At 38.8% G+C, this 13,692-nt stretch overlaps 2 protein-coding genes, 1 non-coding gene and 2 pseudogenes across 4 annotated transcripts; 3 read left to right on the forward strand and 2 right to left on the reverse strand.

Annotated features, from left to right (window-relative positions):
• Nucleotides 1-1,272: 1,272 nt before the first annotated feature.
• On the reverse strand, nucleotides 1,273-3,393 carry LOC103324255 (putative F-box protein At1g44080). 2 transcript variants are annotated; one of them, XM_089047432.1, is made up of 2 exons: nucleotides 2,643-3,393; nucleotides 1,273-2,549 (listed from the first exon to the last, which is right to left on the reverse strand). In XM_089047432.1, the coding sequence occupies exons 1-2, from the start codon at nucleotides 2,939-2,941 to the stop codon at nucleotides 1,754-1,756; spliced, it is 1,095 nt and encodes a 364-aa protein (XP_088903558.1). In that variant the 5' UTR covers nucleotides 2,942-3,393; the 3' UTR covers nucleotides 1,273-1,753. The 2 variants fall into 2 exon arrangements, with proteins under 2 accessions (XP_088903558.1, XP_008224517.2); XM_008226295.3 differs by having other exon boundaries at nucleotides 1,273-3,393.
• A 101-nt stretch (nucleotides 3,394-3,494) lies between these two features.
• Nucleotides 3,495-3,567, forward strand: TRNAA-UGC (transfer RNA alanine (anticodon UGC)). Its single transcript has one exon. It is a non-coding gene; the product is annotated as a tRNA-Ala (tRNA).
• Nucleotides 3,568-4,143: 576 nt separating this feature from the next.
• LOC103324256 (uncharacterized) lies at nucleotides 4,144-6,016 on the forward strand. Its single transcript, XM_008226296.3, has 3 exons — nucleotides 4,144-4,482; nucleotides 5,073-5,146; nucleotides 5,845-6,016. Exons 1-3 carry the CDS (start codon nucleotides 4,231-4,233, stop codon nucleotides 5,930-5,932), a joined length of 414 nt encoding a protein of 137 aa, XP_008224518.2. The 5' UTR covers nucleotides 4,144-4,230; the 3' UTR covers nucleotides 5,933-6,016.
• Nucleotides 6,017-6,495: 479 nt separating this feature from the next.
• On the reverse strand, nucleotides 6,496-8,606 carry LOC107880388 (F-box protein FBW2-like; annotated as a pseudogene).
• A 990-nt stretch (nucleotides 8,607-9,596) lies between these two features.
• LOC148919918 (uncharacterized) lies at nucleotides 9,597-13,140 on the forward strand (annotated as a pseudogene).
• Nucleotides 13,141-13,692: the final 552 nt, after the last annotated feature.

Consider the following 13,692-nt stretch of genomic DNA (forward strand, 5'->3'; position numbering starts at 1 on the left):
CAATAGTCAACTTAGCAACTCTTCCAAACAAGCAAATGATCAAGTTAAAGATACTAGTCCAAGTTTGACATCTTCGAAGCACAAATTTATGTTTCTTTCTTTGTACCAATTATGGATTCGAATTCAAGAGTATGTATCCATAATTGAATCTACTAATACGAGAAGCAAGGTTTGCTTAATTCTTCATCACCAGATCATCACCCATAAAATGTCTGAGTGACAAATCATCCCAACATATATAAAAGAGTTCCTGAAGCTTAGGTACTTCATTTAGGCAACCCAGTTGATACTTCCTTTGCCTCCTATACCTTCCTTGGTAAATACCAAATATAAGTTAATACGGTGCTAATCATTTGTTTGGCTCACTTCTTAATGTGACCTCACAGTTTAATTCTTAGATCTTTATTCTCTGCAAAATAAACTGTCAAATCAGAATTTGTTTAGTCAAATAAATATACTTTTGAGATTGGTATAATTTGTTTAGTCAACTAGTAAAATATTTATTTCTATATCACTATTCCAGTACTTCTCTCTATCTCCACTCGTATTTGGTTTCTCATTAAAAATTGGTACTTCCTATTCTCTCCCACCACCTCCCCTGAGACTCCTATTCTGCCTCCCACAACAGCCGATAAAGCCAAATGCGTCTCCATTGTTTTCCTCTGGACTCTTCTGCGACACATGAAGCAAGGGCCACAGAACCCAAATTTTCAAAGCCTTCTGATCAAGACTCTTGAAAGACTGAAACCTTTTAATCTTCTCAACGGAAAAAATTGACTCGGACCCTACCAATAATGGTGGAGAAGCAAGCAAACCTTTCTAGCATTCAGATTCAGGAACCGGCGTCACTGCTTGCATTGAATCTTGAAAACCAGCAGAACCCTCTTCAAGTGTCACAGAGTCTTCCACCAAACAATCATCCAGAGTCTCAACTCCTAATCAGTCGAGTTACAAAGTTCTCTAATTGCACTCCTGAATGCAAATTGGCAGGGATTGCACAACAGATCATGCTAATTACTTATGAAGTGGCACATAATTTCCATCCTAGATAACCTACATATCAAGCTCAAATTGATACACGGCAAACACCACAACGGAGGAGGCAAACACACAGTGAATAGATTGCTGAGACATTCATATTAACCTTGAGGAATGTATGGCCTCTCAATCACATGACATACGAATTATGATAATGCATACATCACAATCACCAATCATAATGCACATACAAATGTTGAAATGAAAAGGGAAAAGAAAATCATACAATAGGGATGTTCAACAAGATAATATATTAATGACCAGAAGATACCTTTTTAAAAGGACAAAATCTCGGTCAATATTTTTAATAATGGAATTTAAGTTTATAGAAACTGTAAAGTTCAAGTCCAGGCTGCTTACATAAATTTACTAGTATTTAGGCAGCACAACAATCACTTGTTCGCACATACAAATACCAATCCTTTTCCAGCATCTTCGATCTAGTTCAGAATATATTTCTCTCTCTCCCTCTTCAAGCTTCACCAAACTGGACCCCAATTAATTTTGACCACAACATATATTCCACCAGCACACCACAAGATTCAAACAAAAGATGATTGTCAAAATAGGAGGGAGGAAGAACAGCGAACAACATCTGGAGCCATTACATCTGCCCCTTCCCAGTAAACCAACACTCTCAGGCAGCAGAAACAAAGAGTTGTCTTGGTGTCCTTTAGAGAACAAGTGCAATTGTAATTAGCTGAACTTGAAGAAGTTAGCAGAGTCCATTAAACAGGGGCACAATCCAAAGTGCGGGTGAAATGTTTAAAGAGTAATGTTGTGTGATGGTTTCATCCTCTAAATTGAAAATGCCTATAACACTCGGTCTGCTATCGCTATCAGTATCAGGTACACGTGCTCCTCCCAATTTTGTACAATCATCCATGTAATATATGGAATTGGGTTGGCACCCAGGAAAGTTTGAAGCCAAAACAGAGATACAATAATCGTCACCCAGGAACATAACCTCATCCCCAATACTTTTTATTTCAACATGCTGCACAACGGATCCATCCCTCTCATTGAACACCAACTTGTAAACCATGAATCTCTCAGTCCAAAACTCTTCATGGTAGGCACCTCCATCAACATCTTTCAAAAATCTTCGAACATGCAACAAGTCTCCATTGGTTGATTCCACGAGATAAGCTTTATCAGCATAATGCGAGAATGGACATTCTTGTGGGTTAAGAATCTTTGCTTCTATTGGCTTGCTATTGATATCAAAGGAAAGAATGTTTCCCCACTTTCCAACTGCAAAGACTTGACTTTTATGAAATATAGCATCAGTAAGCAAGCACCCTCTTAAACGCTTGCTGTAAATCCAAAACTTTTGTCCTCCTTTAGTGAAAGCCAACTCAGAAACATGTTTGTAAATTGCTACAACCACATAACTGTCTGGATTCAATGTGGGATCCTCAGATAAGATAATCTTCGGGAGGCAAACCTCGCAGTACTTACGGAGGACTTTGAAATCCAAGCGAGGGAGACGAATGGGCGCCACTGCTTTTCTGAAAGGGTTCACCAGAGTTATAGTCAATCCACCTCTATCTAACACATCCATTGTCCCCAACCAACCATGGCCTTGGCTAGAATCACAATACCTCTTACTATTACAAGGCACTGGCAATTCAATGTCGTAGATTTTTCCTGCAGGGAAGCTGTACAGTTTTCGCTTTCCTTCACATTCTGTTGGAACCAGGAGCATGGGGAGTAGCTTACGCCAACGCTGCGTTTTGTGATTGTATTCTTTTGCAAGAACACACCATTCTTTGCAAACAGCAGCAAATCGAATATGGTCAATGGGTTCTACCAACCTATCCAAAACCAAAAAGAGAACGGGCAGAGGAAGACTTGCCCATTCTAATACTTGACTGCTACTCATCCTCAAGCCAACATCCATATTCCTATGTCTTATGAGAGACAGAGTGTATATATATATGCATATATGAGCAACAAAAGAACACAACAACAATAAAAACGAACATTTACAAATCTCCGATCTCAGACCACAAAGATGTCTCTACTTCTTGAGATATAAGTTCAAGAATCTTACAGGTCCTTAGCTAAAGAAGTCAGCATGGTCGCCATTGTCACTAGCTCGCTGGTACACAAGCCACCTCTTTCTGTCTCTTTCTCTCTCTCCCAACAGCTTGGATCAAAATTTTCTCATCCAAATTATCGAGAATGAGGATGCGAAATTCAATCGAACCTCTCCGATTCCTTGTGGAAAATGGTTGACTTTACAAGGGCTGGTCATCAGAACCAGAGATTTGATTTTCTTCTTGTTTGGCTGTTGGATGAGTTTTGAGTGAAGTTTTTGGTTCCAACTTTCCATTCTGAAGGCTTTTGTCTTTTTTCTGTCCCGATAGAAAGCAAAACCTAAAAAATGATTTTAATGTTATTTTGAATTTTTGTTTAATAAAATCAAACAGAGTAACATTTATTATCGAAATGGGGATGTAGCTCAAATGGTAGAGCGCCCGCTTTGCATGCGGGAGGTACAGGGTTCGATCCCCTGCATCTCCATTCCTTTTTGTAGTCAATTCTTATTTTGCACTAGTTTTAGTTTTAGGGAAGTGAGTGACCATTTTAGTCTCTATCTTTCACACTAGTGAGTTCATGACTATTATATGGACAACAAATAAGGATTTTCTTTGCCCTCCATTTGGGCAACTGACCATTTAGTCTCTATTTTCTAAAAATTGACAAACATATTTTTAAAGGTATACTAATTTTTAGACGGGTTAGATCATGGAATTCAAGAATTTTGTTTTATTTAATGATTACTCTAACTTCCTAGATATAAAATTTTATGATAAAATGGCTCGTGCCTCGTTATTTTAGCATAAAAATATATTAAATTAATAGGTTTAGAGAGCCTCGTGTAAAAGAAAAATAAAGGTCAATAACACTATAATTTTAAAGATGACAATAGCTAAACTGTTATGTATAGACACGAAACTTTATGAGTGTAAATTGTAATTCATCCTTAATTTTCATTCAATATTTGGTTACAAGAAAATAATTTTATTTATTTATTTTTTAAAACAAAGAAGAAATAGCCATGAGAGACAATGAAACGACAACGTTTTCGTCAGTTTCAAACTTTGGTATCTTCCTAACCCAACGCCGCCTCTACTTCACTCCACGGTACCACTGTTTTTCGCGTGTCAGCTAAACTCATACGAAATGGCGTCGATGATGGCATTGCTAAGGAGCAGCAGAGGAAACATGGCGTGCGTTTTCGGCACGAGGAGGTGGAACCACGTCGCAGCCATGCCTCCGCCGTTCGATGGAGTCATGGAACGTAAGATTTTATCGCCACAGTTCGTTCTGCCCGAGTCTGATCGGGACCCAGCGCAGAATAACAACATCGGATTCGGGTTCCCCAGTTTCTTGTTCGGTGGATCGATGGAACTCATGGCTGTCCCCAAGAGAAAGGTATATGTCTATATATTTAGGGATTGAGATTTTTGGGGTTTTAGGGTTCTGGGTTTTGGAAATTATTTACTGTATGAAACTTTTTTTTTAGATCAATAACAATAATAAATTCTTTTCTTTTTTAATACTGAAGTTTATTCTTAATTGGGTATGTAAATCCCTGTCCTTTTCTCTTCGCTGATAAATTTGTTTGCCTTCTGTATGATAGAATTGCTCTGTTCTATATTGGGCACCATTTTTGAGCTTGCTTCTCTGAGTGTTCTCTTTCATCACTGTTTATGAAGATAATTAGTATAGAGTGCTTGTGCCAGTAGAAATTAGGGGTCAATTTTCTGATTTGGCCACTGATTGTCATTCTTGAAGGTAATGTCCCTTTGTGAGAATGAATGGTTAATATAGTTCTGGCTCATCATCTTTCTTAGATGTGTTTTGTTTCCATGTTTTTCATCACCTTTTGAAGATTTACAATTGAAGGCATCATATGGCCTATAAGTCTGAAGCTTCATTTAATTTTTTGTTGTCATTGTGCTATTGTAATTGAAGTTTTAGAAGATGTGGAGTTTTGATATTTAAGGCTGGATATCGTGCAGACTTCTCCCCACAAGAGAGGCATAAGAAATGGCCCCAAGGCTTTGAAACCTGTTCCAGTGATAATCCGATGCAGGTTAGTATTTTGTAAATTATGACCAACACAGCTCTTGGTCTAGTTGTATTTGTTTTCCCGATATTGGTTGAGGTCCCAAGTTCAGATTTCCCCTTCAATTCATCACAACAAAAAGTTTTGTGAAGTATCTAAGATTTTTCATTTCAGTGGAGAAGTCGATGCATTCCAGGAAATACTTATGATATCTTATTGATAATTTAGTTTTGAATATTGTCTTAGTTAGAGAAACAACCAAATTTTGGGGGATTACTTCATTAATAATTTTTCATCCTTTCTTGCCCTGCAATAGAAAAAGTCTGGTATTCTGACACTTCCAGAACAATTAAAGTTTCTGGTTAGTCTTTGATCAATGTGTTGAGCAGATGAAATGATTCCGTTTATCAGGATAATGTTCATTGTATTACCGGGGTGGCAGCATTGAATTAGAAAGTTTTGATGGGAAGAAGGTTGTGGGCTTTCATAAGGAAAAAGAGAGATTAAGAAAGCATGGGAAAATGATATTTACCAATTGAGAAAAAGCATGAAATTGAACAACACTTAGATGTTTATATTTTATTGCTGAGAGAATGCTTTGGCTTACTCTTTTAGTCTCATGAAGTAAATCCAGTATGTTGTTTAATTTTTTTTTGTTATACTTATTATATAGATGCTTATATATATAGCAATAAAACGTTCATTTTGATTGTGACTGGTTGCAGGGCTTGTGGGCGTGTTAAGCTGCCACACTTTTTTTGTTGCAGTGGAGATCGGGGAAATGGCCATGAGCGTGATGGCTCAACAAGTTGAGATTGAAGTTGCTGCGGTATAGAGCACCCAACTGTAGTAGACTCGTAGGATATCTCAGATTTTGAAGAATTGAAATGAAACTCTTCTTTTGCTGCTAAAAATGAAGCTCTCTGTTGAGATTGTTCTGTTTCCCAATCTATGGTTTACTATCAAATGCATCTCATTGTGCCAAAACTGGCATCATTGAACTTGTTTACCGCCTAGCAGAGGCTGCCTTAATTCTTTTTAAAATTTAATAAGCATAAATAGTGCGAAAAATTGCGTATGCATAGTTGGTCTTACATTCCTTAACCTTTTTCATAAAATCAATGAAACATATTATTTCATTTTGTCTACTGGGTGTGCTTGTTGTTAAGCTGGTGCAACCAATATTCCTGAACCTCAAAGAAATTTAGCTAGGAAAACCTTTGGTGGGAAGGGAAAGTCAGGATAGAAATAGAGGCAGAGGCAAGGCTGATGAACAAGCGCGAGCACATGTGAAATTACAGAAAATGTAGCGAAGGAATTTAGAACGGCCATTTTCCAAATTAAGCAAACATCTTATCTTGAATTAAGCAAACATCTTATAATGAAATCAAGATAGGAGCTTATAACAAGCCCTCATTAGAGTAACAAAGTCTAAAAACACAAGATGAACACCACACTACACTCAACGCACATAATTGCTCATTAGTATTGTAAATATAAAAAAGATGAGATATCACTTAGTACAATCAAATAGTTCTTCATTCCTCGTCGTTTCATTCCTCGTTGCCCAAATCATTGAATGCATTGTGCAAATCATTGAGCATTTCATCCCAATTCTCCTTCACATGCTGATGAAATGAGTATCCACCAACATGAAGAGCCAAACTGTCCATACCACGAAGAAATTCAGAAAATTCAAAACCCTCGCACATAAATTTACTAATATGAGAGGCAAGCTTTGATATTTCATCTCATTGAAACCAGAACAATATCTGGCGTCCAACATCACCAGATCTTTGCATCAGCACAGCAACATGACAAGACCATCCCGACTAACTTTTGCACCTTTCAAAATTAAGTACTTGATATTAAGCACCAACTTCACAATTGAGGATGCCTCACGTCCATGAAAATTAGCCTTTGGACAAAGCTAAACCATACAAATTCTTGCAATGTGTTTGTATAATTGCAAGTATTTTCGCCAAATTAACCCAATGATAACACCTCCAAATGTTTCCACTTGCCAATCAGCTCTAGGTTCGTGTGTTTGCTGTCCAATGCATCTCCTGGTAAACTCAAATTCACAAGGCCAGGACACTGCACACATTCCACAACAACAAAAATGCTACATTTACATTTACAAGGAAAATTAAACTACACTTGTATTGGAATTTTGAAAATTAACTTAAATGAGAAAACTTACACATTTGCAGCAAATTCAAAGGCTTCTACTGTGCAGCATTTGGGAAGCTTGAGCACAGTAGCATTTCCGCTGCTCCGATTGATCACAGACTTTAGCAAAGCGGTGACAGAGCAACGATCCCTGTCAATTTGATACTCACTCACAAATCTGTCCATAAGATTTTGAAAATTCGGACATTCAGACACATCCCAAGGCCAGACTTCAATACATTCGCAACATGAAGGATTGAGGGTCGCCTTGTACCACGACTTGCACACAAAAGGGACATCCAAAAGCAGCGACTCCTTTCCAACTTTCTCCAACACTTTGACCAAGCAGTCCATTTCCAAGTCCTCCCATCTTCGTTTGTCCATCTGCAACTACGATTTGATATAACTACATCTGTATACAATAAATTAATTAAACACCAAATTAAAAGAAAAAAAAAACCATAAATTTCAAAAGAATACAAAGAAACCTGGGAAAACAATCATATGGTAATCTTTTTCCTATATAATAAGAACAAACAAGATAATTAATTGATGGAGTGTTGGATAATTGTTCATTCAACAAGCACTTTCTGCATTCCAACAACAAAAAAGTAGGAAACTAGTTACTAGTCCAGCAATGATATACTTCACGAGGAAGCAATTCTAGTATTTCCTTTTGGAAAAGCAAGTAGGGTCTTTTTTTTATTTTTTTCAAAAGCAAGAGACTCTTTGGCACCATCTGCTAAGCTAAAGTTAAGAAGGACTTGCCAAAGCAAGCAAGGCCATAATTGTCCTATCACCAAACAAATCATCCTTATCACCGAAAGGACTTTCCACATTTCAATGCAGTGCATTGGTTTCGGAGGCTGATTAGGGCTAAGCACAGTTTGATTGACCGGACCAAGTGCTTGGAACTGCCTACCAAACTGAAACTGATCAAGTCGATGAAGGAAATTTGTACTTTTTTCTTGTGCGCCATGTCTTCAATGCGAAGAGAGAAGAGAATAAGGCGGAGTTGGCAGAGGGGAGGAATTGTCGTTGTTGTCGTCGGTGTGGTGAGGTGAACATGTCGTTTGGGAGAGGGCCAAGAGAGAAGAGAATAAGGCGGGAAACAGGGATAGGAATGGAATTAGATGAATTAAGAGTCTCATGATCTCTTCTTCTATGGACTTGACTTGTGCTTCACTGCTTCGGCTTCCCAGTCTCAATCTCAAGCTCAAATTTGCAGCTAAATTTTTTCAATTGCGGGTTTCAGACTTTCAGTCCATCGTAGCGGTTGAAAATCGCCTAAGCGGGTGGCTATGCAGCTAGGCGGGCGCTAAGGCTAGGCGGCTGGGCGGGCCTCCTAGGCGGGATGGGTCTTGTTTTGGTGCCGAACCCGAGTACGGCAGCCGAAACCAAGAAATCGAAGCTTGAGTCGATAGAAAGCGAAATGGCTGACCGCGATACGTCCCTCTGCTAGGTTAGAGGTGTCAAGCGGACGGCCCGACGCCCAGCCCATTTAAATGAGGCACGCACGGCACGAGCACGAATATTAATGGGCGTGCTCGCACGGCACGAAACTTGGGCCGGGCGGGATCAAAAATGAGGTCCAATGGACCGGGCCCACGCCCGACATGGGCCGGCTTGCCCGAGCACGCTTCAAGCACGCACGAGCCCAAGCACGAGCCCAAGCACGGCCCAAGCACGGCCCACTTAACATTTTTCTTTCTCAAAAGTCAAAATGCAATAATTTGACATCTAATGTCATTATTTATATGTTTTTTTAATCATAAATATATATTTGATGTATTTCATTTTAGGAAATTACTTGAGTCCTTAATTAATTAAACATATCAACTACAAATTAATTAAACAATATTGGACTTGATATCTAATCAGTACATATGACATATATGCTTATCTTATAATCAAAGCAAGACATTATTTCACATATAAAATAATAAGTTGTTTAAAGATGAAAAGTTGAAGTGGACTTTGTAGAGTTTAACACTTTTTGCCCTCTGCCATTTTCATATTGTTTGGATGTTTGATTGATTAATGTTTTCAAATAGTTCATCATTTCTTGCCTTTAATTATATTTTTAATGTTTATAATTTGAATTATCTAAGTGAAAAAAATGAAGTGAAAAAAATTCAAATTAAATGGATTAGTTCTTGGGCACAAGCACGAGCACGCACGCACGAGCCCGCCCGCTTCAATATGGACATGGGCTTTGGGTCGGGCCGGGATCAATAATTTTACTAAATGGGCACGTATAAATTAAATGGGCCACCCGACACAAAATGTTAAAGCACGAGTTTAAATGGGATGGGCCGTTGACACCTCTATGCTAGGTGCAAGCGTCCTGTTCGTTTTGAATATATTTAAAATATATAGCCGTGCGGCTATACTATTAAAATATTCGAATATATTAATATTTAAAGAGTATAGCCGAACGGCTATACATTTAAAATATTCGAAAGCAATTCGAAAGTACAGCCGCGCGGCTATACGCTTTTAATTTACATTAAGGTTTAGGGATAAAATACCACTTTAATGAGAATTTAAATACTTTCCGATATCTCCCATTCAAATCTATAAAATGTTGCTATTGGGGTGTGGATGAGGGTGAGGGTGAGCTAGCCATCAGAAGGGAATCTGCATGGTTCAATTCCCCAAGTCTTCTCCGCGTAGTCTCGGATTGTTCTGTCGCTGCTAAATCTCCCCGACCCGGCTGTGCTAAGGATGCTCATCTGAGTCCTCTCATTTGGATCCGCAAATGCTTTATCAGCAGCAGCCTGTAGTCATATAGATTCAAATCCCACTTACCATAGTAGGTTATACAACACCAAACTCAAAATGCATATATATGCTTTGGGTTGGGACTGTGCCAAGTAAACAGAAATAATTACCTGAGCCTCTAAATAGCTCTCAAAATCAGAACCAAGCAAATAGAAGTCTTTACCACCGTCCACAGTATCACATAGAGATTGAAAATAGTCTTTAAAGCCGAAAAAGCCATCTCGGACCATCCTACACATAATAAATATCACAGCAGACTATCTAAAGGAACATCTTGCTGCGTTTTCTGACAAGCTCGGCCCATCTTTGATAAAACTAGATCATACGGATGTTGAACAAGAATATGATGGCCACAAGGCTGACAATGAAGTTGATTATTTTGATTTTCATGAGGATTTTAAGGAGGAGGACCATGACCCCTTGTTGCCCAGAAACGAATATGATCTTTATGTTGATCAAGTCTCATTGGCTTCTTTGGGGCCCACTACCACCACAGGTTCTGTGTTTGATGATGAAAATTATGATGAGGAGGAAATTGAAGAGCAAGTGGAACATGATCATGTGGTTGCAACTGAAAACAAAGTTGATGTCGATGTTGATGTTGATGTTCAAACTATTTCTTTACCAGCTGAGGAGTGTCAAGTGTTTTCAGATAAAAGTTGCAATTTAACTCCCACTCCACGGCCAGTTCTATGCATAGAAGATGGATTGGCTATCTTACGATTTTTGGAAACCTTTGGTGCAGATCATGATAGGCTCAGCTACTCCGCTCCTAAACATAGGCATACGAAATCCATGGATGTTTCTGATGATATTCTTGAAGACGGCGAAGAAGAGGCATTCTTGCAAGGATTTCAGTCTTTGACAGTGAAACATGGCATCTCAGAGTCCTCATTCAAGGATGATGATTCGAACTTCACAAAATTAAAAGACTCGTGTTTCGTTGCTGAACCAATGAAACAGGATCTAACAGTATATGTTTCTGAGGAAAGGGAAAGGCAATCACCATTGGTTTCTAAATTTTTCCCTCTTGATCAACAAGACTGGGAAGATGGAATTGTTTGGGGCAATTCTCCTATAGCAAGTGACAGTGATGTTGAGATTTGTGAAATATAGGGACCTGATCATGAAGCCTCAGTTAAAAATGACACAGAAGTTAATAATGGGCCACAAAATATGCTGCATAATAGCTCATCTAGTAATTCATCACTTACTTTCTCAGCAAGCAGATGTCATCCCCAAATTTTGCGCCTAGACGTGGATGACCATGCACACGGTACAAGGCAGAATGCTGGTGAGAAGCTTCAACAGAGTGATGGTGTGAGGCAATTAATTCGCAAACTTGCTTCACAAAACCGGGACATGCTGGAAGGATCTTGGTTAGACCAAATAATATGGGAGCCTGATAGTGATACACCTACTGAGAAGCCAAAGCTTATCATTGATCTTCAAGATGAGCAAATGCTTTTTGAGGTTTCGGATAACAAGGACAGTGAACATCTAAGGCTTCATTCAATGGCCATGATGGTCTCTCGCCCCCTAAAGCCGAGCAATGGAGATTCTTTTGAGCTGACAGATAATGAAGGTCAATTTGGTTGGCAAGATGTTGCAGGTGATAGATATTATTCAAAGAGCAAAACTGCTTCTCAATCGAAATCGAATTCTAAAAAACACACAGTGACAGGAATAAAGGTTTATCAATCCCAACCTGCACTGGGGAAGAAAAAGTCTGCTGCTTGTCGAGGACGCACCACTGTTACTGGAGCAGATCATACTGATCCGTGCAGACTAAGCATGGAGGCTGCACGAGAGGTTCTTCTTAGATTCGGTGTTTCTGATGAACTGATTGCGAGGCAGACTAGATGGCATCGGATTGCAATGATAAGCAAGCTTTCCAGTGAGCAAGCTGCATCTGGGGTCAAAGTTCAGAGTTTTTCTTCAGCCACAGGTGGGGACGAAAATGAGAATGGCTGTGAAGGAAATACTGGCGATCTAGATTCTTTTAAGGGCGATTTGGAAAATCTGCTTGATGCAGAAGAATGTGATCAAGAAGGTCTGGGCATAGGAGGTGACCATGAATCCAAGCATAATAAACCGGATGGTGCCAAAGGGCTTAAAAAGAGAAGCCGGCCATCCATCCCTCAGACAGAAGAGGAAATTGAAGATGAAGCAGCTGAACAAAGTAGGCTTCTCATGGATGATGATAAGACTGCGAGGAAGAAGAAGAAAGTAAGATTTGTGGAGGAGGAAGCAGGGTTGGATTCTGGCTTGCAAACATGTTTTGGTATTGAAAATCCGGGGAGGCCATTGAAGCAAATTATTGGTGCTGCCAAAGCTAAGGGATCCTATACTTCAAAAGAGAATCCAGTGGGAGATGCAAAAGTTGCTGGTAATCTTCCCAAAAGAAACAAGACCGAAAATGTAAAGGAAATAGAAATAACGATACCACTGAAGATACAGATCTGATGATTAAGAAACTGATAATATCAATAAATGGAGATAAGGGGTTTCAGGAGAAGAAGTCAGCGAGACAGAGTTTCAACGGTGGAGCATGTGATCAGCCTGGACACATGAGAACAAACAAGAACTGCCCCAAGTATATTCATGGAGAAGATATCCATAGAGCTTCTCAAAAATCGGCTACTCTAAATCCATCTTGTCAATCTCAGCTGAAAACAAGGGCAAAGGAGCTGATACCTAAAAGCTCTGCAACTAAAATTTCGGTGATTGAAGCTTCCCAGGTTGAAAACCATGGTCTGAGCACAAAGCTTCCTAGATTGAAATTCAAATGTGGGCCTAACAAAATGAAGTCTGAAAATGTGCCAGTTGAACCCCCTAGTGTGAACCATGATACTGAATCACAAAGGGCAACTGTTGTTATACAGGCACCAGCAAATACAGATAGAGAAGAGGTGGAAAGTTCCCAACAGAAAGGGCCATCTGCGGAAGCGAAGAAAGAGCTGCATCGATATCATAAGAAAATTGTAATTAAACTTCCAAAAAAACTATTGATTTTAGATCATGATCATCAGGTCGATTTGCGTAAAGAAAATATACAACTTTGACTTCATCTCAGATGGCAGAAGCATCAATGAAAGAAAGTAGTTGCATCTCTTGTGTAAATTTATGACTCTGAGTTGTAATTTGCATAACAATCATTTAACCAATAATACCATCTTTGAAATAAGACTTTTTCTTAAAGATATTTCTTCCCAAAACTATAGCTGCCTCCCAAAATTTGTCCACATACGTATCAGTTCTGAAATAATTTGTGAATGCTCAAACAATAATTCTTAGGTGAAAGGCAACCAAGACACCAGCAAACAAAGTTACAAAACTAAAGTTAATGTCAGGGTGACAAAGAAAGAGACTCTACATCCATCGAAACACATGTACACTAAGATACTTAAAAGAAAACTTACGAATCAATAGGCTGCTTGAGAAAAGTAGAATTATATGATAAAACCCGGTGACAGAACAACTACTTTCATTTCGATATTCATTTTGAAATCTTCTTAATGGGGAATATGTAATTGCAGCTTCTTTGGAGCAAAGGACAATAGCAGACATGATAAACCGATTAATTAAAAACTGTCATTATTTCCAAGTAAATTGAA

Source organism: Prunus mume, linkage group LG2, assembly GCF_029339155.1.
Source record: "Prunus mume cultivar Tortuosa linkage group LG2, ASM2933915v1, whole genome shotgun sequence".
Lineage (NCBI taxonomy): Eukaryota > Viridiplantae > Streptophyta > Magnoliopsida > Rosales > Rosaceae > Prunus > Prunus mume.

Coding starts and splice junctions, on each gene's coding strand:
- LOC103324256 (XM_008226296.3), top strand. CDS start 4,231: ATGGCGTCGATGATGGCATTGCTAAGGAGCAGCAGAGGAAACATGGCG. Junction 4,483..5,072: donor TGGCTGTCCCCAAGAGAAAG/GTATATGTCTAT, acceptor GATATCGTGCAG/ACTTCTCCCCACAAGAGAGG. Junction 5,147..5,844: donor CCAGTGATAATCCGATGCAG/GTTAGTATTTTG, acceptor GACTGGTTGCAG/GGCTTGTGGGCGTGTTAAGC.
- LOC103324255 (XM_008226295.3), bottom strand. CDS start 2,941: ATGGATGTTGGCTTGAGGATGAGTAGCAGTCAAGTATTAGAATGGGCA.